Raw genomic sequence first — 27,090 nt, 5'->3', positions numbered from 1 at the left:
ACCAGTGGTTCCCACCTCTAAACAAACAGTACGATCCCACGGAAGGGCCAGGCTTGCATGTTCTGGTGGAAATCAGGTGAGCCCTGCCAAGGTGCCCACGTGGCTCAGTGGAGCCTTGAAGGCTGCTTTACCTGGGCCTCGCCGCTTCTTCTGTAGGATGATGGCCTGAGAGCCAGGAGCACCCGGAGGAGTGGGCAAGGCCTTTTGTGTCTGGAAGCTTGGGGACTTGGGGGGCAGCGGGGGAGGAGTCTCGCAGCCGCCGCTGTGGTTCGAGCCTGGCAAAGGGGGCGTGGGCACAGCGGCCCTGGGGGAGACAGAGGCATAGGTGGGGAGTGGTGGCGGCAGTGGTGGTGGTGGTGGAGGAGGAGGAGGGGCTGGAGGCTCCTGCACATCCTGTGCGGGGCTGCTGGGCTCTGTGTGGAGCCCTGGGTACCCACAGGGTGGGAGGAGAGGGAGCGGGGGCGGGATGGGCGGCAGGTGCAGTGGGGCTAGTTGGGGCCTCACTGCTTTGTCACTGAGCACTGCAGCTGAGGGCAGCGGCGGTGGGGGTGGGATCAGGGGTAGAGGGGGAGGGGTGCAGGGTACAGGGGGTGGCGCCACAGAGGGATTCCCCTTGGTTGGAGGGACAGGGTGGGACACCAACGGGGCTTTGACTGGGGAGGCCGGGGGTAAGGGTGGAGGTGGGGGTGGGGGTGGGGGCGGAGTGGGAGGCGGTGGAGCAGGCACATTGGGGCGAGGAGGGACCGGCCTGGCAGAGCTGTGTGCCTCTGAGGCATTGCCCAGCCTGGGAGATGCAGGGGCCGGAAGGGGGCCACTGATGGCTTTGGTGGGGAGCCGGGGAGAAGGCGCTCGGGAGCCAGGGCCCTGCCCCGTCTTGCCACCTGGAAGTGAAACACATTCTAGGTTAGAGCAGCAACGTGGGAAGGGAAAAGTCCAGGTGAGTGGGCAGCATGCAGGACGCACAAGCCTGATGCCCCTGCAGCTGCACACTAAACTATGCAGGTCCATTGTGAGGCTGTCTATGCAGCAGCCTCGAAGTGCGGCAGGAGCTGTCCTCCTCCAAGGCAATAATAAGCAAAACACCCTTTCTACTCCTCACAGCAACACTGTGTTCGCCCAGTTTTTAATTCGATGATTTTTAAAATACTAAACGCCCACGGAAGCATAAATTATTGCTGCAGACTATGGCCCCCTAACAGCTTCAGTGACTGGATCAGGCCCTCCTGTGCCGTCTTTGAGTGATTGTGCCGGTGTTCTGGCAGGAGGTGAAGTCCACTTCCTGTCCCTGCTGGGCTTGTCTCTTATGGTGACCTAGAGGATGGAGCAGGAAGTAACACTTGCTAGACTTCTAAGTTAGTTCCCAACCAGCCCAGGACAGTCTCAAGAGATCATGCACATCTTGCTTCTCTCTTGAGATCCAGCATGGTGACAAGTCCTAGACAGCTTGCTGCAGATGTGCAGATCATGTAGCTCCTAGGACAATCAGTCCAGTTGTTCCAGCTGATGCCCCAGAGATAGGGGAAGTAAGCCACCTCTCCAACTTGCAGCTGTTTGCAGATGCTAAGGGAGCCTAGCTGAGACCACCCCACATTAGGAATAGACAGAATTACGGGCTAAATAAGCAGTTGTTTAAAGCACCTATACTTTTACATTTGGGTCCACAGCAGTGTCTAATGGGTACAGTGATGGAGATTCATTACAGCTCAACACAAAGCTTGTGGGCCCACAGCATTAGCGTTTCTATTATGAATGGAACTCTGTCTAACGTGACACCTTTGCTAAACAAGTCATTCTTCAATTATGATGATGTCATTTAAATAGATGAGATTTTTAAAAGATTCCCAGAGAACAGTTCTGTGCTTTGGGAACTTCCAGAATTAAAGGTCTCAAATACACAAATTCATACTACACAACTGTTTATGAACCACATGTCCTACCTGTTGAGAGCATGAAGGAAGACCACCAGGCTGGACCCTTCCTTACCTGTCACATCCCTCTGGCCTGCTGGTCTCAACACAGGAAAGCCACCAGCAAAGAGATCTCCCAGGGCCGGGGGTGTGTTCCCTCCTCGGGCACTGCTGCCAGCACTTCCTCCATCTTTGTTGGATCCCTTTGAACCTGAAGAGAGAAGGCATGAAGACAGCAGCAGGAGTAGCTGAGCAGGCTGTTCTCACCCTTTGCACCCAGCAGGTTCCCCACGCCTAAGCCTGCCGGCTACCCTCTCTAGTCTAGTCCTAGCAAAGTGCTGGCCATGTGTGGCTCCAACTAGAAAACTCAACTTGGCATGGAAAAGTCTAGGCCCCCTTCACCTCACAAAAGCCCAGGCTTAACTCACTCAGACATGCTAACTTCTTAGCCGAAGTATTGGCCAGAGACTCAAACAGGAAGTTAAGGCCCGGGAGGGTTTCGGCTTGGGAACTTTCTTTTGTGGCCGCTTAGCTTTCAGGCCCCAAGCAGCTCATGCTTCCCTGCACATCTCTTTCTTCCTCGCGTACTTTTTATTTATGGATCAGAATGTCCCATGTGGATATCACCAACCCCTGCCTTCCAGATCCACAGAAGATGCTCAACTTAGACAAGAATTCCTGCTTTGAATGAGATGCTCCCCCCATAGTCTCAGGTATCTGAACACTTGGTCCCCAGGTGATGGTACTGTTTGGAGAGGTTTAGGAGTGGCCTTGTTGGAGGAAGTATGTCGCTGGAGGGGGGACTTGAGAGTTTAAGGATTCCAGCCATTTCCAGTTTGCTCCCTGTTTCCACTTTGTAGCTCAAAATCTAAGCCCCTAACTTCTAGCTCCATCTGCCATGCCTCTGCTCCGCCATCATGGACTCTCAAATAACCTTTTTCTTCTATAACTTGTTTTGGTCAAGGTGTTTTATCATAGCAATGGAAGAACAACTGAGACACAAGCTAAAGGTTAACACACAGCCACCAGGGCGTGGCGCCCACTGGAGGGTGAGCGACCAGATTTCTCTGATTAGATACAGTACTCGGTGTGATCAGGAAGTGGGTGTGGCAATAAGTCTGTAATTGATCTCCACCAATTAGACAGTGAGTCTAACCAGAAATAGATCTTTATTATAATCAGTGCAGAAAATGTTTCTTTTAAAATGTATCTATCTTTGGGACTAGAGAGATGGCCCAGCTGTTAAGAGCATGCACTGCTCTTTCAGAAGACATAATTTGGTTCCCAGCACCCACACTGAGCAGCTCACAACCTGCTGCAACTCCAGCCCCAGAAGATCTGGTGCCTCTGGCCTCTGCAGGCACCTGTACTCACATGTACATATCCACAGGCATGTGCACACACACACATACCCCCCACACCTACACATAATTAAAAAGAATAAAATAACCCTTTAAAAATGTGTGTCGCCCAATGACAGAGAAATGGAATGAGATCTACATGAACAGCCTGGACATGAGTGGGGGTAGTGAAGGGCGAGGGTCGAGGGAAAGAGAGCTTGGGGGAGCGGGAGATCCCCGCTGGATCAAGAACAGAGAGGGAGAACAAGGAATAGGAGACCATGGTAAATGAAGACCACATGAGAATAGGAAGAAGCAAAGTGCTAGAGAGGCCCACAGAAATCCACAAAGATACCCACACAACAGACTGCTGGCAATGGTCGAGAGACAGCCCGAACTGACCTACTCTGGTGATAGGACGGCCAAACACCCTAATGGTCATGCTAGAACCCTCATCCAACTACTGAGGGATCTGGATGCAGAGATCCATGACTAGGCCCCGGGTGGATCTCTGGGAGTCCAATTAGCGAGAAAGAAGAGGGTTTATATGAGCGAGAATTGTTGAGACCAAGGTTGGATAAAGCACAGGGACAAATAGCCAAATGAATGGAAACACATGAACTGTGAACCAATGACTGAGGGATCCCCAACTGGATCAGGCCCTCTGAATGGGTGAGACAGTTGATTGGCTTGATCTGTTTGGGAGGCATCCAGGCAGTGGGACCGGGTCCTGTGCTCATTGCATGAGTTGGCTGTTTGAAACCTGGGGCCTATGCAGGATTGCTTGGCTCGGCCTGGGAGGAGGGGACTGGACCTACCTGGACTGAGTCTACCAGGTTGACCTCAGTCTGTGGGGAAGGCTTTGCCCCGGAGGAGATGGGAATGGGGGGCGGGCTGGGGGGAAGGTGAGGGGGGCCGGAAGTGGGGAGAACAAGGGAATCCATGGCTGATAAATAGAACTGAATTGTATTGCAAAATAATAAAAAAAAAGAAAAAAAAATGTGTGTCTGTATGCACTAACACATGTAGTTATAGGTTATTGAGGTACAATAATAGTTACAGGACTATTTTTGAGAATTGCCATCATTTTGAAATATATGATATCATAATAATATCTAACATTACAAATAATTCTGGGTATAACATATTAACTTTTTGCAATCTTGACCGAATGAAAAAGGGAGATGACTGCAACAGCATTGTGAATGTTAACTTATGACACTCAATGGGACATTTAAAAATGGTGAAATTTGTTATGTGTGTTTTATCAATTTAAAAGCGCTAGTTATCATGAAGGGCTTCTTGTTTGTTTTTTGCTGTTGTTTTGTTATTGAAAAGTAATGAAAGATGCTCCAGCCTCTACCCCCTGTGGACTTTTGGAAAGGAGGGTCTGACTTTTTGTTCGGTGGTGCGGCCTGTCCTCTAAGCATGTCTGAGGTGGTTTGAGAGTGCATGGGTCACAAATGCAGACCAGGCAGTGTTGTGTCTGGCTGTGCTCTCTCCACCCAGCCCTGGGCTCCCAGCAGGCTCCGCGGAGCTCTCACTTACTCTCGATTTGTGGGGCACTGCGGTCATTGATCTGGGTGACTTTTCGCAGGCGTGTTCCTTGCTGGATGTCAGCCAACAGCGCACTCCGACCTTTCAGATCTGTCTTCCTTAAGCTAGGTGCGTCTGTACTAATCTGCAAGGGAATTGGGATTTGACTGTCATTGGACATAACATTTGCAGAGAAACAAAATGCCCCATCAGCTGCACGTCTCTCCTACGGGAGTTCTGCCTTTTCTGCCCCATTCCCAAGGTCAAGCACACCCATATCATTTTCTACAATCTCAGGTCATGCCCACACCACCTCTGTCCCTGGGACAGTCTATCCCACTGCTGATCTTGAGTATAAAGTCCTGGTGGTTTCGAGGAGCCTCTTCACACACCTGGGCTTCCATTTTTGCATCTCACATCTCACAGATCCGCTCACAGATTCTGAATGGGCCTATTGTGGACCATCATGTTTCTTTGCTGAAGCAGATTCAGGCTCTGGGAGCTGGTTTTGTGGGAGGTATGGTGACTTGCTATGGTGACTTTCATATGATCTTGTAGTACAGGGGAGAACTAGGAAGCTCAGAGGAAATGGGGCCCCCAAGGGTGGGAGAATTAGGAAGACAAGGAGTCAGGGGTCACAGTCTATTTTAGTGACTATGTACTCCATTGACTGGGTGGGTGGATGACTGAGTGATCGAATGAATGACTGAATTGGATCCAGTAGGTGTAAGACACTGTGTGAACTCTCCCAAGCATACACTTGTGCCCGGGACACAATTATGTACCGCAAGGAGTTAATTCCCCTACATCGCAGTGCACAGCTGAGCATCCACTGACTCACAGAGAGGAGGCCACAGAGTGTTCAGCAAGGACCATGTGGACCAGGTAAATCAGGCTTCCAGGAAGATGTGAAGCCTCACACAGTTCCCGATAGGGGACTGGGATTTGAAAATCCTTGCTCTAGTCAGCAAAGTGGGGTGATATAATGTTATGAAACTATCTCTTACCTTCTAAGCATTTGCTGGACCTCACAGCTGAGTTACTAGTACATCCTGAGGTCACTGCTATCCTACTGGGTACTCAGCCTGTTTGCTTAACCTGCCTTTAAGAGAACACTGTAACAAGCAACCTCTCCTGCCTTAAGTTTCCCATGTAATCAGTGTTTACAGCCTAAGCTAGGGTGTAGCTCTAATTTTAAGTTAACATATATACATGCATATATTACTCCTGACCTATGAGTAATGCATGCATGTATGTATGTTATGGTAATAAATGCTGAAAACAGCGAATAGGTTGAAAGCAACTTTATATACTAAACATCTGCCATAAGCAGTGGAAGCAACATATAGACACTTGTTTGTTTGTTAGCTGTGTCGATTGGAGTAAGTCAAGTGTTATCCGCCGCAAAACCCTGTTAAAGATTTCTGTGAGGTATCTCCAGTTCCTTCCTGTGTGATACTTTTGTGCTGTTCCATAAATACAGAACACAAGTCCTTCGTTAGGGACATGGGCACACATGCATGCACGTGTGCATGTGCACACACACACACACACACACACACACACACGGACAGCTTCATAAGACAGCACTGAGGCAGGCACAGATTCAGGATGCTACAAGAGATGGATTATAGACAGGAGAGAGGCAGAAGATGCAGGGAGAGATGTGGAGAATGAAAACTCTAGCTTGCTCTTGGTTAAATTATTCTAAGACTTCTTTCCTTAATTTGACACTGACACATATTGTGATTCTGAGTTCACAACTAATGCATCTGATCTGACACAGAAAAGAAGAGATTAGATCCCCTGACAGAAACTCCTGGGCTGTGCAGTGCCAGAGACTAAAACAAAAGCCACTGCATTCTGGGCTAAACATACAGAGTCCACATTTCCACCAGTGACTATGGTGCGGGTTAGAAAAGTCTTTGAAAGGCACACACTCGAAGTCTGGTTCTTGTTGCCTGGATACACACTTTGTGAACCCTTACGAGAAGCTCATGGATGATGGTCAGTAACGTAGCTGTGGACTACGGGCCCCAGTTCTAAGTCATTCAGTACATCTAGACATAGCTCAAATGCATTTAGGACACATGTACAACAGGGTTCTTTCTTATACAACATGGTTTTAAAACATCCAGTATAAGCCATTAAAATCAAAGCCGTTTAAAATGGGATGAGTAAAAGCATCAGGACCCTGGGCAAGACGGATAAAAGTGTTGCTGTAAATTTGACGTTACAGTCTCAGGCATGCATTATGGCTAGGGATAGGAGACAAGGAGTGTTCTGCAATTCTGAGTACAAGGCAAACAGCAATGGACGTCCTGTTCAACGTTGGTCTCGGGGAAGGGGGAAGTTTATAATCTTCTGTCTGAGAAGTACTCATGCTGGTGAGTGGTCCCCATTCCTCACCATTCCTTGGAGAAGTGCCACCTCACCCACTTCAGACTTGGTTATTTAATTTAGTTTTATGTGTATGGGTGTTTTGCCTGTATGTATGTGTGTGTACCACGCGCTTGCCTGGTGCCCTCAGAGGTCAGAAAAGGGTGCTACATCTCCTGGAAATGGAGTTACAAAGGATTGCGATCAACCATGTGGGTGCTGGGAATCAAACCAAGGTCCTCTGGAAGATCAGCCTGCTAAACCATCTCTCTCTGGCCCCTCACTTTCTTTTATTGCCGAAAGACATCCCTGCTCTCTGATTTTGCCCATGGCGCATGTTTCAGGTGAGGGCCATGAAGAATGATGCACTGAAATCATGATTTAATTTTAGTATGTATTTGGCATGTGCTTCAGTATGTGCCTGGTGATTTTTGCCTGGCAGATTGGCAAATGAACACATCCTCCAGCGCATTCCTAAACACTCCTTCTCTCTTGACTCCCTCCTGCTCCTGGGTTTGCCCTGGCAATTTTCCACTAGAGGGCTCTCCTGTACCTGCCATTCATAAGGCATCTGCCAACCTTCTCTCTGTGAGCCAGGCCAGGGAAGAATTGCTAACTTCTGCTAAAAAAGAAAAAAAAGCCGTATATATTTAGACTTAGTGGGTTTAGACAAAAAGACACACTCATTCACATGTTGAAGATCATATTACACAGACAGTCATTTCTACTCACACTACAATATTTGTCAGCCTTCCAACTATAATGGTCTAAAAAAATCTACAACCCTAAGAATCCCTGTTACCATGGTTACAGGATAATGAAGCAGGAGGAAAATTTCTAAATATCCACTGGGTGGTTCACTCTCTGCCAATCCTTGCTATTGGTAACTTTACTAAAATCATAAGCACAGAGAGGAAGCAACCCTGGACACTTTCCCTACAGAAAACAAGCTCCCAAATTGTCTGAAACACCCACAACGACATCACTGGAAAGGCCACTCTTGCTCCTTTCTGTTAACAATGTGATTGAGAGCAAAAATCTGTCAGAGTCCACACAAAGCCTCGGTCCACTCTCTCTGCTACTGTGCTTCAAAGGAAGCCGTCCAGAAACCTAGAGGGAAGTGTAATCACAGAAAAGATAGACACATGAGCCCGTCTCTTCGGATGAAGGGGCTGAAAGGCAGGGGCCAACCAATATGAAGAGTAGAAATACCCAAATCAAAGGAGAGCAACACCGAGCTGAGGGGAGGAGTGAGATGGGCAGGCGGCTGCTGTGATGGGGATGGATTGTAAAAGCCTTCCATGTCCCTTTCCTGTTCCGATAAACAAACCAGCAGCGCCTCTGTTGTTATTTGGGGAAGGGGAGTGACAGTCTAGATCCAAACCTTGAAACATGTGTCCTCTGCTGCACCCTCCCTTTGCCATTCTGGCCTCTGCGTGAACACTGGCTTCTGGGAAGAAGGTGGACGCAAACGTTGCGGTTCGCTCACCTCTCATCAGAGAAGCCGCTTTTTTAAAAGTAGTAATTTCTGTCTTTATTTTATTAGGTATAGGCCTGCAGGTCTGTGCACCAAGTATGTGCCCAGTGCCGGAGGAAGCCAGAAGAGGGTGTCATATCCTCTGGATCTGGAGTTACAGAGGGCTGTGAGTGGTTATATAGGTTCTGGGAACTGAATCCAGATCCTCTGGAGGAGTGAGTAGCCAGGACTCTTAACCATTGAGCCATCTCAATGGCTATCTCTTCAACCCTTTAAACTTCTTTTTAGCAGTTGAGGGAAGTTACCAGAGGGAACAAGAGACTTGATGGTTATGATAAACGGAGCTGGTGGCGGCGCTGGTTACCAGCGGAAAAGTCACCGGGCCATGGCCACGACTACCAGAGTTACAAAGAGCTTTATTAGAAAGAAGTAGGGGATAAGAGGGAGGAGAGCCAGGCCTGGAGAGAAAGAAAGATGGTGGGAACAGAGCAGAGAGCACACAGAGAGGGTGGGGGTCCGCGTCTGGCTTTTTAAGGCGGCACGTAGTCGCCAGCGCCGCTGATGATGCAAGATGCAAGACCCCAAGCTGCGGATGTGCAGGAGTGAGGGCAGGATCCTAACAAGACTGAAGTGCAGAGAATCAGGATCAGTAGGAGAGTTCTCCATCCTAAACAGGACATCCATATCACACTCTTTGCTCCCAAAGCTCAGGGAATGTCTCAGAGAGTGGAAAGACTGCAAGAGGCGGACCTCCCAGAGGAATGGCGCCAAACTGTCTTCCAGGCACGACGGGCTGTTGTACTCATGAGCTTTAACAGCTTTAACAGCTGAGGATGCTACACACACTTTTTCAAGATCAGTCTGGTCATCAGTCCTGGCATGCCTGGGCGCGGGGGCAATGCTCACAAAGCTCAAGCGACAGGTAGTCAGTCAATGGCTACCAGAGGAAGTCAGGTTTCTCAGCAGTGGGGGGAGGTCCCAAGCTATAACAGACAGACCTACACTCACCTGCATTTGGGTTACACTAATTGGACTCAATAGGTCTGTTTATAACTCCCCCCGCCCCCGCATCCATCCATCCATCATCCATCCATCCATCCATCCATCCATCCATCCATCATCCATCCATCCATCCATCCATCCATCATCCATCCATCCATCCATCCATCCATCATCCATCCATCCATCCATCCATCCATCCATCCATCCATCATCCATCCATCCATCCATTTATTTATCTGTGATCACCTATCATTTTATGGAGGGTAGAGGGACCTAAAACTGGAAGGAAGATGGGGGTGGACAAACCTGGGGAAAGCTGAAGGTGGGTAGCGAGGGATGGTTTTGATAAAAATAAAATGTATTCATGTATGAAGGAGACAAAAGGTACCGCTGCTTGACCCAGATCAAGCCAGCTATTTCTTTCAAAGATGATCGAAACGTAATCATTTTAGTTATTGTGTTTTTAAGCTGGTGTAAAAGTAATGCATTTAATTAAGGTATGTTCATACGTATTTTGTTCTTATTCACCCCCTCTCCTATTTCTCTTCCCTGCCCTCCTGATCCCCTCTTTCTGGCTCCCCCATACCCATAATCTTCTTTTTGCTTTCAGGCCATATGATTTCATTAACGTCTTCCTCTTTTTCCTCTTCTTCCTCCCTTAAAGTCTCTACCTACTTCTGGTGAAGTCCTCAGTAGTTTCATGACCCACCCTCACATACACATGCAAATTGAAATCTAGGCTCTGCTTCCGAAAGAAAGCATGCAGCATTTGTGTTTTGCAGTCTGCCCACTCGCCTTAACACAATGATTCCACTCCATTCACTTTCTGCAGCTGTCAGATTTCAGACCTTTTCTTTATGGCTGTTAAGCTGTAAAGGAGGGCACAGGTTCCCAGGCACATGACCCCAGCCCCCCACCCCACCCCCGCCCCAGCTTCCCCAGCATCCTCAGACTTGTGGGCAGATAGGTCTCAGCAGCCCCAGTAATCCATTGCCAAGGCTGGATCACTAGGACAGCTAGAATAGCACTACCTCACCCCTGCTGCCGTCCTTTTTGTGTAGAAGAACACAGGGAACTTTGCATCCAGGAGAGAGACTGAAATATCCTTAGGGGGGGAAAACCCCATTCTCCTCCATCAGGCCTGACACAATGTTCTCTGTACTCCAAATGGTACATAAGTCATGCTGTTCAAGAACGAGGCGTTTTGCCATCACACAGTTTTATGTTTCATTTTTAGAATTCCAAATTGCAATTCAAATTCATGAGCAGAATCAACGGACTGTCTAACTCCCATATAAGCCTGATAGCCACACCGAGGCGGCGTGGACACGTGCGCGCACCAGCGTACTTGCGTGCTTCTCACTTGAAGATCCAGGATGAGCAGCCTCTTTGCTGGGGCTGCAGGACACAGGGAAGGCCCGGCCTGTTTCTTACAGGTTATGAAAGGTTATCTCACCTCACACAGTGGTACAACTCCGAGGACTACATGGGGCTTCTTTCCCTGCCCCATTCCAGGCAGCCACTCCTTCACAGACTCCTGCTTTGTCCTCTTCGGGCTGTGTCATGAAGCAAGCGCTCATGCTCGCTGCCCTGCCCTCCTCCACACAGCAGCCAGCGTGACCTTTACAAGGGGCATGCAGTGTCCCGTGCCACTCTCCTCCAAAGCATTCTTTTCTGTCTCCTCATGGCTCTTGGGGATTCAGATCAAATCCACTGTAGCACAAGGCCCTTAGGGACCAGCCCCAATTTTCTATTTCACCAAGGAGCTCACCTCCAGACCCTGACTGGAGCTGTCTTTTTGATCTTTTTATACTTGTCTTTTGGCACTCTTCCAAGGAGCCTCAGGATCCTGGAGGGCAGAAGCAGAGCTCTGTGTTCCTACCTTCAGCGGAGCATCTGCCGCCCAGATCATGTCACTTTACTCATAACCAGCAATGGCTTTCCATCTCACACAGAATAAAACATTCATGTCCCTGCCTGGGCTCCCATGTTTACCCATAAGCAACAGCATTCCTAGGTGAGGTCACAAAGCACATTAGTTTAGTAACTGAGGGGATTTTCTCTTTACTCTCAAGTCCTGTGAACTATTTATAAGTTCATTCATCAGTGAAAATAGTCATATATTTTTGTCTGAAATCCAATCTCTTTACATGTCTAATGTCCTTTTGAACTTGTGGCTCTGGAGTATTTGGACTGCTGCCTCTGTCTGTACATGCCTCAAATTTTTCTCTCTTCACAGTTATTTATTGCTGATCTTTCTATCCCTAACATGTATCTTCCTACTTTTCAAATAATTTCCTACTGAAGAAGGAACTTAGAATTCATTTTGGAATTAAAATTCTCAAGATCCTCTCATTATTAAGTTCAGAAACTACGTCTCTCCTTTCCTGCTACCAGAGAATGCAGCTTTTTTGCCTGTATAGCTGTAGGCATTTCTGTAACTATCTCTGTATAACCTGATTCTGCAGACCCCGACCTATCTGTTTTCAGAAAGCATGCAGGTCTGGAAAAAAGCTTCTGTTCTCTGAGGTTATTTCAAAACCCTGATTCCCCACAGTGTCCTTTCACTTACATTCTGTGGAGCTTTGACTAAGAATGGCCCCCATAGACTCATATAGCTGAATGCTTAGTCACCAGGGAGTGACACTATTTGAAAGAATTAGAAGGATTAAGAGGTGTGGCCTTGTTGGAGGAAGTGTGCCACTTGGGGGTGGGCTTTGAGGTTTCAAAAACCTATGCCAGGCCCTGGCTCTCTTGGCCTCTCTGTCTACAGATCAGGATGTAGCTCTCAGCTACTGCTCCAATGCCTGCCTACCTGCATGCCACCATGCTTCCTACAATGATGATAATGGACTAAATCTCTGCAACTGTAAGCAAGCCCCAATTAAATGCTTTTTTTTTTTCATAAGAGTTGCCTTGGTCGTGGTATCTCTTCACAGCAATAGAACAGGAGCTAATACACATCTCTAGGCTGTCCTGTCTCTAGAAGTACAAATTCAATTTGAAAACACCCTCTTTTTCAATGATGCCAATATTCCTGGGATTTAAGAGTAAATTTTAAATTATGGGAAAATTTGATTTAAAAACTGATGTTGGATCTGGATGAATAATTTAACGAATATTAAGAGAACCAAATTTCCCTGGGTTAAGAGTCGAAAGCAAGGCAGGCGTGGCTAATGAACAATCCGTGCTTTGAACAGCACCTCTAAGGTGGGCAATGTTTCTTATCTCATCTTTCTTTAAGACAAAAAGTATGTCAGTACCAAACCAGCTCTCACCTCAAAGAGAAGAAGGGTTTATTCTGAAGCCAAATATTAGTGGCCATGGATCTAGAACACAGTCCAGGTCACCCCAAATGCCACATCCCAAAGTGGCAACAGTTCCGTGATGTTCTTATAACCGCAGAACAAAGAAAACCATAAGTCAGGGCATCGTTCAAAGACATGGATGGGGACATCAGTGGGTTACAGCAGAGCGGGGAGTCTCGGCTGTAGGCTTCCAGTGCTGTCTGATGGCATTCGAAGCCTTTGAGTTGGTGGAAACTAGGGATCTGCTTGTGCATCCCCCAAAGGATCTTGCCTGATAGCCACAAGGATGTTAGGTCAAAGATGGAGAATAAATGGCCTAAGGGGTCTAAAGGTGACCTGAGATCATTTGGTTTTTACTCTGTAACACTCTATCTCTGCACAATCACAAATCTCTCTCTCTCTCTCTCTCTCTCTCTCTCTCTCTCTCTCTCTCTCTCTCTCTCTCTCTCACACACACACACACACACACATACACACACACACACACACACACACACACCCCTTGGCCTGACAGAATGCATAGGTGTGGCTTCATTTTTTGAGGAACTTCAAGCCACAAGTATTGCCAAAGAGAACCAGGCTCCCTCCCAGCTGATGTACAAACTCTATGGTCCTCAAGCCTGACTCACCATTTCAGCATTTCTTCTTCTGGTAGGGGTGTTTCCCACTCACCCCAATGAAATTCAAGGCTCTCTGTGGCTCCTTTCTCTTTCCTGTGAAATAACCATGCTTCTACAGAGACCTGGTTCCCTCTCTCTGTTCATGTGTTCTAGACATCATCTCAAGGGCTCTGTGTGTCTCAACTCGTTTTAGGGGCCTTTGAAGAACTTGTTATGGTAATACAGTGTGTGACTGTGGGTACAAAGTCCAGTTTATGGACAAGGCCCAGACATGAAACAGGCTCTACTTCCTAGAAGCAGAGAACTGAGAGATAAGCCCAGGGAAGCCTAGTTCTTTTGATACCAAGCTACTCCACCCTTTTGTAATGACGTCATCCAAGAAGTGCAAAGCAGACCTACAGCTGGGACAATTGCCCTCTGGCTTGAGACCAGGGGATGTGGCTTCTCGAGCAATGTGAGAACCAGAGCAGGAAGGAGCAGGCAAGCAAGAGGTATCAGAAGGAAAAGGGAAGGCCCAGGGAGGGGGAGTGAAGCTTCGGAGAAGGTGGGAGCCATAGGAACTAAGTGCTAGGCCTCTGCTGGTGCCAGAAAGGCAGTCAGTGCTGAGTGACTGGCTCCGAGAACTGCCCACTGAGTGTGTCAAATGCCTCCGCTGGGAGGGTGCGAGCACTCATGGAAAGTGCAGAGGAACCCTACGCTGTGCAGATGGCTGATACCCTGTGCTGTAAGGTACCTGCACCCGACACTCCCTCGTCAGGTAACCCACAGGTCTCAGGTGCCAACCTTGCTGGTCTGCCTCTGTCCAGTTCTCCTCTAATGCTTCCTTGCTGGTTGCAGGTAAAATGCAATGTTTATAAGGCTTCTAGGCTGGGGAATGGTGGGGTTTATGGATATTGTTCATGTGAAAGGAGTCAGAAGTGGGAAAAAATGTAACTAAGGGAGGGATGACAAAATTCCCAAGAAGTTCAAGAAGTATCATCATAATGTAGGTAGATTTAGACCCCATCCACTCCAATCACGTTTTCTCTGCATGGACACCCAGGGGAACTTACCGGGCTGGCATGGAGTGGATCCTTGAGAAACAATGACTCCCAGATTTGCTCAAAGAGAGACCATATGCTTCTCCTCCATTCCAGAACCTTCTCCAGGCCCTTTTGGGGATCACAAGGCGTCTGCTCCCTAACTTGGCTGACACCTTTACTTGGCTCTCACTCCAGTTCCGGGGCCCTGCCAATAAAGCATGGAGGCTCTCCTTCCTGACTTGGCACCCAAACCATCCTCTCTTGGTTTTGATTAACCATCCGCCTTCCCTCTTCCCTCCAACCTTTTCCTACATTCACATCGTTTTGTTTTGTTTTGTAACCCACTGAGTTAACAGTCCCACCAACTCGAGTGGGTTCCAGATCTTCTGTGTATTAGTGGTATAACTTCTGCAATTTAACTAACTTCTTCAAGTCTCCATTTTCTTACCTGCAAACTTGGGAAGAGAATAATAACAACTACCATATGCACTGTGGTGAGATTTTAATGAAGCAATCCTTGCAACGATTTTAAAACAATGCATGGCACTTGGTAATTACTCAATAGACATTGGCTATTAATATCAGCACTCTCTAATAGTTTCCAACAGACTCCCACCTTTTCCTGTTTTAAAGCTTGTGATTCCCAGAATAAAGCCAGAGATCAAAAAAGATGGTCCCAGATGACAGCTGTGTTCGTTTCTGGAACAGCCAGTTCAAACCAGAGGAGAATTGGGCCCATCCGGAGCCAGGGAGTAAGGGAAAGGCTGGAAGATGCCCATCGACAAAGAGATTATGTCTGCTCTCTTCCCTGCCTCTGAAAAAACACAAAGAGAACCTCAAACCCCAGGAAAAAGGAGAAACTGTCTGAGACAGGCACTACCTTTGAGCAACTTAATAGAGCAAGGAAGGAGATAGGCGGTGGGTTATAGGTACAGCAGACGACGGTCTCAAAGCGAGACAAACGCAATCATACAATCCCAATTGGCTCCACAAGACTCCTGTTTATACCTCATAATCATGAAAATAATGTTTATTATGGATCTTCAAACTCTCAGAAACAGTTTTAGAGTCAAAGCAGGAAGCACTCAAATATGACCACATAACAGAATGCGGTTGTTTTAAATCCTTAACTGAAGAAGTTGATAGAGCCCAGCAATATATGTGTGTGTGTGTGTGTGTGTGTGTGTGTGTGTGTGTGTGTGTGTGTGTGTACACTGCTAATCAATCAAACAAACCCATCATATTAACAGTGTAAAGATGAAGAAAAAAATCACACAATCACATCATTTGATTAAGAAAAGGCATCAAAACTCAACAAAATTAATATCCTTTCATGATAAGAGCTCTCTGCAAACAGAATGGAAGGGAGCTTCATTCCCACTGGTTAACCACAGACTCAGTGGTCAAGTAGCCTCTTGCTGTCAGGAATAAAGCAAGACTCATTTAACATCATAACGTTAATCCCAGCACTCGCAATAAGGTAAGAAAGGGAAATGAATGAGCTACCAGGCAGTAGGTAGGGCTAAAAGGAGAGTCATCAAGGTCATAGTTTACGGGGGTCAGTACACAGAAACCAAGCGAGACTGTAAACTGGGGATAAACAACTGGAAACCAAACATTTAAAAACACCTTAAAAGACTTCCAAATATGAAAGAAATACATAGCACTACGCACAAGGTATGGGTTCTAAAAACCATAGAATTCTGATGCAAGGAAGGTCTAAATCAATAAAGATGTACACTGTGTCCACCGGAGGACACAACGCAATAAAGAGAACAGGTCAATGTATAGATTCAGTGCAATTCCAGTCAAAAGCCCAGTAAGATTTAAAAATAGACATCGCCATGGCGAGTCTTAAATTTATACGAAGAAGCAAAGGAACAAGAGCAGCAGAAACAACTGGAAACTGCCGGGACGCCCTTCAGCAGGGGCCGGGTTAACAAAATGTGGGGCAGCACCCAGCAACTGGGTAAGAATGGGACAATAAAAGGAGGGTCAGGGGCTGCCAGGGACCCTGACGGAAGGAGGGTGTGGCCGCGGAGGGGGTAGGAAGGGGGAGCTCTGGAGCGGGGTGGAACTGAACTGTGGCCTGATTGACAGTGGCGATGGCACGAATCTAAATGTGAGCTGTCATCATGGAGCTGTCACCCTCTCTGTGAGAGTCAATCTTACCACATGAAACTTGAAATATATAAACAAAATTAAAATGTGGCAGAGAAAAATCGGCCAAAGAAAGATAAAGGAGAGATGGGACAGTGGTAAAGGCTCCAGTGACCACACCCTGCATGATAGAGTCAAGGCATGTTGTCACATGCTGACGGTGAACAGCACAGGTTTGTCATTATGGAAAACTATGTCCCTGATGCTAACGATATTCCCAGGCAAGAAACTTGGGAAGTAACTGGGGTATGAGGGCTCTGACCTTATGAATGGGCTAATCCATTGACGGATTCTATATTTGACAGTGTCTTTGGGAGGTGACTGGAAATGTTGGGAGTTCAGTCCTGATTGGAGGAAGTAGGTCCCTGGGAGTTTTTCCTTTGAAGAGTGCTTTGTCTCGGCCCCTTCCTGTCTCTGCAGACTTCCTGGCCACCATGGTGTGAGCAGCTTTGCTTTACCATTCTCTTCCCACCATGGTGCTCTTCCTCACCTCAGACTCCCACAATGGAGCAAGCCAACCATGGACTGAAGCCTCCAAAGCTGTTGTTTGAGTCAGGGATTGTGTCTGAGCAACAGATGACTAACACAGCACAGCACTTACACATCCGGGTACCATGAAGGAAGCGAGGAGCAGAAACCTCACAGAAGGAAGAGGACGGGAGGGAGAGGTGAGAGGATGCTATAAGAGACTGAGATTCTCACAGCAGCAGGTCAATAGCTGACCGATAGATGATGCTTCAATATAATAAAAACAACAGGTAAAGACCCCTGCCTGATGACAAGTTCAAGCCCTGAGAGTCAATTCCTTCAAGCTGTTCTCTGGCCTCCTCATGCACACACACACACACACACACACACACACACACACACACACACTAAATAGGTGTAAAAAAGAATTTAAAAAGTTAACAGTGTGGACATTTTAATTAGATTACAACTCCATACATCTCAGTAGACTTATCATCTCTGTTATTCCAAAAACTGGCTCCAAAGAGCAAACACCAGGTATATACTCAAACCACACTCATACATGCTGTTGCTCTGTTTTGCCTACCAACTTCCTGCAGTATTTCATTTCAGTAACTGGTACATTTTTGAGATGCCATGTCCTCAAGCAGCCAGGCTCTTCCTGGTCCCACTGGCACCTTGGTGTGATGCTATGGGATGGTCTGTATGTCAAACGTGTTGCTGATTGGTCAATAAATAAATCACTGATTGGCCAGTGGCCAGGCAGGAAGTATAGGCGGGACTAATAGAGAGGAGAATTGAGAGAACAGGAAGCTGGGTGAGGGAGACACTGCCAGCCGCAGTCAGGACAAGGAAGATGTAAAGTACCAGTAAGCCACAAGCCACGTGGCAAGGTATAGATTAATAGAAATGGATTAATTTAAGCTGTAAGAACAGTTAGCAAGAAGCCTGCCACGGCCATACAGTTTGTAACCAATATAAGTCTCTGTGTTTATTTGGTCGGGTTTGAGCGGCTGTGGGACTGGCGGGTGTCAGAGATTTGTCCTGACTGTGGGCCAGGCAGGAAAACTCTAGCTACAGTGTGATGTCCCTGGGTCTCCCTGACTCATTATCATGTCACAGCCATAAGGCACTGTAGCAGGATTTCTTGGACAGCCAACCAGTTCCCAAATCAAGACATGGAGACTCACTATTAGTTATGAATGCTTGGCCTTATCTTATGCTTGTCCCCCTGGCTTGTATAGCTTAATGTAACCTGTTTTTCTTCATCTACATTTTGCCGCGGGGCTTTCTACCTTTCTTTCATCCTGTATGCCCTATTTTCACTGCTTTCTCTGTGCCTGGCAGCTGCCTGGCTGACTGGCCCCAGGCATCACCCTCTCTTTCTCCCTTGTTCTCTTTTTTTGAGCCTAGATTCCTCCTCCTACTTATTCTCTTTCTGCCCACCAGCCCGGCTTTTCCTTCTACTGCCTAGCTATTGACTGTTCAGCTTTTTATTAGACCAATCAGGTGCCTTAGACAGGCCAGGTGAAACAAATGTAACACATCTTACATAGTTAAACAAATGCAGCATGAACACACGCAACACACCTTTCCGTAGTTAAAATAATATTCCACAACAACGCACCTATGATACAAGAAAAGTTTCAACATTCAGAGCACTCACACCTGACATTTTCCTGAAGAGAAAGGAGAGGCATTCCTGCCAGCGTCCTCGTCAATGCCAGTCTAGTTGTCTACCAGTACAGTTTGTCCACACGTGGTGCCAGAAGCTGATAGGACACGTTCCAGTGAGAGTCAGCCTACTGGATGTTTGTAAGCCTCAGGCATCCATGTATGCCATGGGTGCTGGAATGATACCACTTCCTTTCAGCAGCCACGCCAGGCCCTTCCCACCACTTCCCATATGTGTACACAGGAGCACACACAGGAGCACACATAACCTCTGTACACCACCTGCTAGTTCACTTGTGATACACATCCCAGGAGCATCCTTCAGGCCAACCAGACTCAAAACAAAAACCCTCTCCCTCCATAGTTAGTTTTACTTCCCACCAACTCTCCTTCCCAAAGGCACCAATTCCTACCTTCCTTCTCATCTGCCACCACTTTCTTGTGTCCACAGTCCTTTTATTTCTTACTTTGACCGCTTAGACCAGGGCTGTGATCTCAGCAGTGGGAGCAGAAGTGTGGGTGAAAAGTGGAGTGTCTGGAAGTCATGGATTTGAATGGTTTCCCCAAGGAACTCTCGCTTTCAAACTTTTTCCTCTCCAGTTAAGTGTTCATGTCATTTTCCCTATAATCTTCTCATGCTTAAGGTGACCTACACATAGGATTAGGACAAATCTTCACTAATCATGAATCACTAGCGGCTTCCAGAATGTGACCATGGTGCATGTTACCATCAACTTCACTATGGCAGCTGTACGTGCCAAGTTCCTTGTTCCTGGCCCCATTCCCATCCCAGTTCTCACACATTCCCCCATACCTGATGCAGTCTCCTGTTCCCACTCTTCCTACTGAAACCCAATCCTTTCCCCACGCCCAGCGGGCAGGCTTTCTCCAGGAACCCACTCAAGAATCAGAATAAACAGTTCATCTCTTGTAAGTGTTTTCTAGACAACAGCCATAAACTTAGAGAGTTTGGTCCAGTGGGGCAGTAGCAGCTGGGCTTTGAGCATGGGGTGAAAAGAGACTTGTTTAGGTGCCCGACTGCTGCCCATAGGAATCTACTGCCTCCTGAAGATTTCTGCAACTTCAGGGAGGGTCTCACGTCTTCACTGCCTCTGTAAGACTTCTGCTGCCCAAACTAAGGCAACATCCCTCACGCACACACATACACTCACACACTCACATTCACATACACATGCTCTCACATACATTCACACTCACATTCAAGCACTCACACACTCTCACACACATTCACACTCACACGCACGCACACACACATTTACACTCACTCACATGCACACACACACACACACACACACACACACACACACACACACACACCATTCATGAGCACAGCAGCTTTGCAGAGAAATGGTGGGAAAACGGAAAGACTTTATCCTACCTGTCATCAACAACTTCACACAGGTCACTGGGCTCGCCTGGCCTCAGTTGATCTCTCACCATTCCAACACCAGACAAGGATTTCTGAGCACATCTTACTGTCAACCTGAAGCCAGTGTTTGGATACCATGCCCATCTTGACATGCATATGTCCCCTCGAGTATGTTCCTTGAGGTAGAAATTCTGTCGGAAGCCACCTTTCTAGTACTTAGCGCAATGCCTTATACATGTTAAACCCTAAAAATCCACTCAAATCAAACTTGTTCTTCAATGTGATAAATATAATGTGAATTAAAAATGAAAATAAATGTTCTTCATGATAATGGCAGAAGAGGCCTGTGGGTACCCCAGAGGTATGCCTCACACACCATGCTCACTCATGCTGTCCTTGAAGATTATTTTAACTAAACAGGGCCACTGCTAATCTTCTGAAAATACAGTAGCCCTGGTTTGACTGGATGCCAGGAGAGAAGTGGAAGGTCACCACAGCTGCAGTGGCTCAAAACAGAACCCGGGTCCCACTGTGCCTCATGAGGTCATCATGCCAACCATGACAAAGACCTCGTTGGCTGAAACAGAACATATTCAGACTGTCTGAGGACGTGAACTGCAATGAATAGAGAGGAATTATTTTTAGTTCCTTCCTCTCAACTGTATTTCTGTCTTGCACCTCCTAAAATTAGGTCTGCTGACTGGGGCTCCATGCAATTGGCGTGGCGTGGGCTGACGCAACCCTCACTTCCGTAACCTCAGATCTGCTGCTGTGTTGTCCTTTCTGTAGGCAGATGGATTCTGCCTCTTGGTGAGCCCAGTGTGTTTCACCCTGAAGGAAGCAGGTGCAGCCCTGCTTTGGAAAATTCCAAGACCCAGAAGCATCCTGCTGCCCTAGACGCTTTAAGGACTAGAGCATGAATTCACTTAGGTATTCAGCTGCTCTTGACCTGCCAGCTACTGCTCTGACCTATAGTACAGTTAATTTCATTTTAAGAACCACACTGTACTGGCAGAAAATAAGACCATGTCATAATACGAATGTAAGGCACTCACTGTAGAAAACCACCACATAAACATCTTTAAGAATCATAATCTTTGGTAAGTTTTCTCTTCACTCTGAGTAATGACACCATCAAAGGGGTAGTTTGAAAAACGAAGAATCTTTAAGCATAGGTGAAAAATCTGGTTTCCACTGTGGGGGATATGCTTGCAGGGGGACAGGGAGTATGTGGGGACATTATTTTCTGTTCAGTTTTTCTAAGAACTAAAGCTGCTGTAAGAATAAAGGCTATTGGGAATCAAATCACGTGCACAGTATAGTGGATTCTGGTACCTAGGAGGCAGAGGCAAGGACTCTCTGCAAGTTTGAAACCAGCCTGCTCTACATACATAGCTCCGGACTATTGAGTGAGTGAGACCTTGTCACAACGAAAACAAAAACAAAACAAATAAAAAAACCAAACCAACAACAACTTTGCCCCAAACAAACAAACAAACAAACTCCACAAAAGCCAATTATAAAAAGGAGTTAGGAAGGCTTTGTGGAAGCAGGGTTTTTTATTTCTTTATTTTATTTTATGTATCTGGGTGTTTTGCCTGCCTGTGTGTATGTAACATGAGTGTACCTGAGAAGGTCAGAAGCAGGCCTGGGATCCCCCGGAACTGGAGTTACAGATGGTTGTGAGTCACTGTGTGGGTGCTGGGAACCAAACCTGGTCAAGTATGACCAGCAGTCCCAAAGTAAGATAATCCACAAGAGAAAACAGATGCAAAAACTTCAAAAAAGGAGACAGGAGAAACATTATTAGCTTCCCAGAACATACAAATGACCAGATGAGTCCTGGGTTTATGGTGAGGAAAAGCAAGCACGTCTATAAAGGAGCTATTTTGTAGACAGATATCTATCTATCTACAAATACACATATCCAAGAAACATAAATGTGGCCTAAGACTGTCAGATAAAATAGGACACTCAAGTTTGAATTAAGCTCAATGATTATTGTATGTGTAAGTTTGGCCACATTTGCTCCATACTTGTTCTAAAGCAATTATTTATTAGTTGAATTTTTTATCTTTTTTTTTTTCAGATAGTGTCTCACTATGTAGCCCTGACTAGCAGGGAACTCCTGGAGATCCACCCGCCTCTGATTCCCGAGTCCTGGGCTTAAAGGTGTGTGCCACCACACCTGGCTGTTTTGTTGTTTTGGTTTTCAACTGAATTTAACTGTGTGCTTTATATTTTTATTTTCTAACTCTGGCAGCATAGACGAAGCAATACAAGGAGTCTAGGTAGCATGAGAAAAGGAGAAACGCAAAAATCAAAATAAAAGGAGGAGTAATATCATTTGTAAAATAAAAATAAATAAATAAAACATAATTGAAGCAGGTCCCCATCTGGTTTTCATGACTTGTGTGATCCATGTGTACTTTGCCCACCCCAGTTCTACACTAGGACTCAGTCTGTGTCACAGTTTGGTCCATCTAGGGGCTCCAGTCACATCAGGGACTCAGCATACCAGCAAGCATCTTCAGGAACCAGGAGATCTGGAAGAGACGTCAGCAACCACTGCACAGCAGGCGAGCAGGGCCAAGTGCTCTGCCCTTGCTCGGAGATCATCTATAATGGATGCTAAGATAATGCAAGGCTGCCAGGAATTGATCGGACTCTCCACATAAGCGTCCAGAAACAGCAGGTGTCTGTCCATCGATTCTGAACCGCATTACCACTGAAGCACCTCCAGCATTTGAATCTTTAGAAGCAGAGGCCTACGTTCTTGGAGTCAACTGCTCCTTGGATGTAGTCTGTGTGTTTTTCTGAGTAGCCAGTAAATGCAGGCAGCAAAGCCGTGCACACACGTGGGGATGTGGGCACACCGCAGCACAGGAACAAGAGTCAAGACGTGGGTTCTGTCTAGGGACAGCTCAATCTGTTTCTAGAAGGACAGATGTCTCAGTGTGGTGGGGACAGCTGCGGGTGCAGAAGCCAGGCTCCACTGAACTGACCAAGTGGTGAGTGACTTCTGCACAGCTGTTGCTGCTGGTCTTCAGGGGTGAGTCGGTATGCCCGGGATTCCCAAACACTGCAATTCAAGGTGGCTCTGTACAATGCAAGGCAGGCTCTATGCAACTCAAGGTGGCTCTGTACAATGCAAGGCAGCCTCTGTACAGCTAGACACGGGTTCCCAGCAGGGTAAAGGATCTACCTTCAGCAGACTCCAAATTATTCCCAATGACCTACTTCTCTCATCTTTTCTCTGCTTTGTATGCCAAGAGAGATCATGGGACTCTGTCCACCTGTTCAGTAAGGTACTGGAGACTCCCTATTTTGAGTGACAATATGAAGGTGCTATTGTAATTGCCCTGGAAAAGTCTCCATTGCCAAAAAGAGACTTTGAATATATCCTCCAGACTTGCACTCTAAATCAGAAACCTGGCATACTATTGTGTCTATGTCAGAGCCCTGAGAGGGTGTCTGTATTTGGCAGCAGAGAGAATGAGGCCTCTGGAGAAATGCATTGATTCTCCAGCAAAAAGGAAGAAGGCAACATGCAAGTAATATGTACTAGAAGAGTGTATCCTGACAGAGATACCTTTTTAAAAAGTTATTTCCAACATAGAGCAAGAACATGTGTGTTTGTATGAGTTGTAGGGTTTTTCAAAGACTCTCACTGATTCTGTTATGAGCCCTGGGAAGGGTGTGGTGTGGTCATGTCCCCATCATCCAGACTCCCCCCATTTTGTATTAAAATCCATCCTTTGACAGACATTTAAGGTCTGGGGATGTAGCTCAGTTGGTAGAATGCTTGCCTAACATGCGCTAAAACCCTAGGTTCAATTCCCAGAACTTCATAAACTTAGACGTTCAAGTTAATCTTTTGCTATGTAGTGAGTTCAAAGTCAACCTGGGCTACATGAGACCTTGCCTCAAAAAACAAAACAAAACATTTGAAGTTTTAGAGTAGTCTTTTCTTCAGACATTACTTAGCAAACAGAGGGGGGCAGGAAGGGAGGAAGAAAGGAAGGAAGGGAGTGGGAGGAAAGGAGAGAGAGAGAGAGAGAGAGAGAGAGAGAGAGAATGAGAATGGGACTGTTCTATAGAGGGGCAGAGGAGCTTGAGGTCACACAGAAGGCATTGATGAGGCCGGCTGGAGAAAACAATACTGAACTTCATAGAGACTTCACACACACCTAGCTCCAATGGCTTGGCTACTGCTCTTATCCAAGCCAACCTCCACACCTGGCACCATCACCTAAGGAATGTGGAGACAGAGAGGAGATGAGCAGTCCTGGTGAGACGCAACAATGTTTTACCTAGATGCCACTGATTGGCCCAGTGGTTACAGGGGACCCCTGGGATGACAAAGCAGCTAACACCCCCATAATATCAAATCCTAAAAATTCAGTGCCTCACTGTATGGTGGAAAACTTGACACAGAGCATGACAACATATAACTTCAAGCAGATTCCTGCTGATACAAATCTCATTTTGCCAAATTAAAAAGCACCAATATTTGGTCCCTTGAACACCTCTCTGAATTAGTGTAAGCAGGCTGTACAGTCTCTTGGTTCTGCCAAGTCACAAAAGTTATTTAAGATCTATGGAGGTTTCTTTTTAGTTACAGAAAATTACTACCATATACAAACGGTCAGAAGTGTAATGACCTCTAGGAGCTACCATCTAGCTTCAACAGTGGTCAACTCATAGTCCATCTCATCTGCATTACAACCAGCTGTTTACCTCCCAATACTTTAAAAATATATATAAAACTGCTTAAATATATAAATGTATTATTAAGTAAAATAAATCAGAACTAATTATAAAACTCTCTTTTTTTTCAGTAACAACTAGTACAAAGAAAATACTCTACCTGTGTTCCAATTTCCCTGTCAGTAGAAAGCAAATAAATGTTTGGCTCAGACAGAGAAAGACCAGGTCATAGCATTGGACCTCAGCTTCCTGGAGCTGCTATAGAACCCAAGGGGAGGGCTAAGAGCCAGACCAGCTAGAATTCCCATACTGCTCTGACTGTGAAATCATCCAGAGACAGGTGGCCTTCCCTTCTGCTAGTGTGTTGGTCTGCTACTGCTGTTGTCCAACAACAAAGCAAAGCCTTCTCCAAATGTTTAAAGTATTTGAATTGTGCAGCCATTTCCCTGGAGTGGGTAAGATGCTCCCCCACGAGACACCACAGTGGAGCCGAGCCCCAGCAAAGGCCATGTGCTTCAAATCTGCTGTCCCAGGTGCTTCCGGTGTAGCGTGGACGCGGGTCCACTCAACTCAGCATGAACAAAAGGGAAGGGCACTTCTGGGAGAATGGATCCACAGAATCCATGGGCAGGGCAACCTGGCAGAGTGAGTTTGGAACCACAGACAACCTCAGGTAGCGCTCTTTCTTCCCCATTCTTGGACTCCATTCGGACTAATGGCGACTGTCGCCTTGGGGCTCCCAATCTTGACCTTAACTTCTGCTGTCTATTCTGGCAACTTCGCATTGACGTGGACCTTTGACTGGTTGTGTTTCTGCTCTCTGGAACAGTTGTTGCTGCTACTTAGACACTTGGCAAGCAACCGCTGTCATCCTCTGGTCGGATCCTCACAGTTAGCGTCGGAGTCATCCGTTTGATGTGTGTTTACAAATGTCACTGTGTGCCAGGCAATCCCCAAGACGTGGAAACAAACAAACAAACAAACAAACAAAAACCAACCAGACAAAAAACCCAATTCCTCCCTTCTTGAAGTTTCTGCGACAGGGGCAATGGACCCCAGGGAGTGACCATTATTATTCCCATGAATCCATGGGGAAACTGAGGCTCAGAGTTGGTATGTCATTCACCTATCACACAGCTTGGGAACGACTCCCGTGATTCAGTTTTCAATCTGCCTAACTCTAAAACTCACGTTTTTGCCTTTTTTACACAGCAGTCTGTGTTGTTACAGGCTCCCTGCTGAAGCCCACAGCTTCCCACAATGCATTCCAAACAGAGGGCTACAGGACACAAACACATTTTCACACCTCTGTGCTCCAACACTCCACGTGCAGGTGCAGGTGGAGTCCTGCCATCAGCTTCTTGAAACCCAGTCAGAGGCTCCCCCTCTGTGAACGGATCTTATTAAAATGGTAATCTATTGCTACCATCTATAAAACAGGTGCACTGCATGCTTTCTGTGAGCTTTAAAGGACCTCTATGGAGAGCGGAGAGCGAAGGTGCAGGGTCTATTCTCTGAGAAAATAATAACAGATTAGAACGAGGACGGTTGTGCTGAAGGATTTGTTCTTGCTTTTCAATAATTTCCCAAGTGTTAATTGTTACTGCTCCTGAGTTTGCTCTGTCTGACATAATTGCATTTGCTTTACAGAACATTCGTAGTAGAGGCTGGAGGTATTGGTGGGGTTCTTACACAGCATGGCAGAAAACCTGCTCTGGGCTTGCAGGGCAAAGGCAGGTGGAAGGTACAAGGCAGCGGCTAGCCAGCTCACAGCAGCCTTACCTGTGACCTCAGTGCCAACTCAGGAAATAAAGCTAGGAGCCAGGTGTCTACTGGGTGTCTGGCATTGGCCTTGGCATAGCTTGCGGTCACTCTCTAGCTGCTGCATGACCACTAGCCCCAAGACCCTCCCTCATTCCTCACCCCATGCTCATCTGTTCAGGAGAGTACTCAAATGATGGGAGGAGCAAGCCTGGGAAGAGGAGGGTGACTCCTTAGGGGGCAAAGGAGCCCTTTAAAAGTAACACTTTCCAGAGGTAGGAAATAATGAAGAGGAAATATACTTCTCAAACTTCTGATCTGGGAATGGGAGGGATT

At 46.8% G+C, this 27,090-nt stretch overlaps 1 protein-coding gene across 2 annotated transcripts in view; it reads right to left on the bottom strand.

Moving 5' to 3' along the window:
* Positions 1-27,090, bottom strand: part of Wipf3 (WAS/WASL interacting protein family member 3) — an 82,991-nt gene that overhangs the window by 18,114 nt on the left and 37,787 nt on the right. For both annotated transcript variants that reach the window (XM_052719723.1, XM_052719724.1), the window contains exons 3-5: positions 4,796-4,928; positions 1,984-2,118; positions 132-881 (exon numbers count right to left, since the gene is read on the bottom strand). In XM_052719723.1, the coding sequence (XP_052575683.1) occupies positions 132-881; positions 1,984-2,118; positions 4,796-4,928 (1,018 nt within the window). The remainder of the gene's footprint in view (positions 1-131; positions 882-1,983; positions 2,119-4,795; positions 4,929-27,090) is intronic.

Source organism: Peromyscus californicus, unplaced genomic scaffold (genome assembly GCF_007827085.1).
Source record: "Peromyscus californicus insignis strain IS unplaced genomic scaffold, ASM782708v3 Scaffold_6__1_contigs__length_162567912, whole genome shotgun sequence".
NCBI lineage: Eukaryota > Metazoa > Chordata > Mammalia > Rodentia > Cricetidae > Peromyscus > Peromyscus californicus.
The sequence above is the reverse complement of the archived record's forward strand: the minus strand, read 5'-3'. Positions and strand labels throughout refer to the sequence as shown.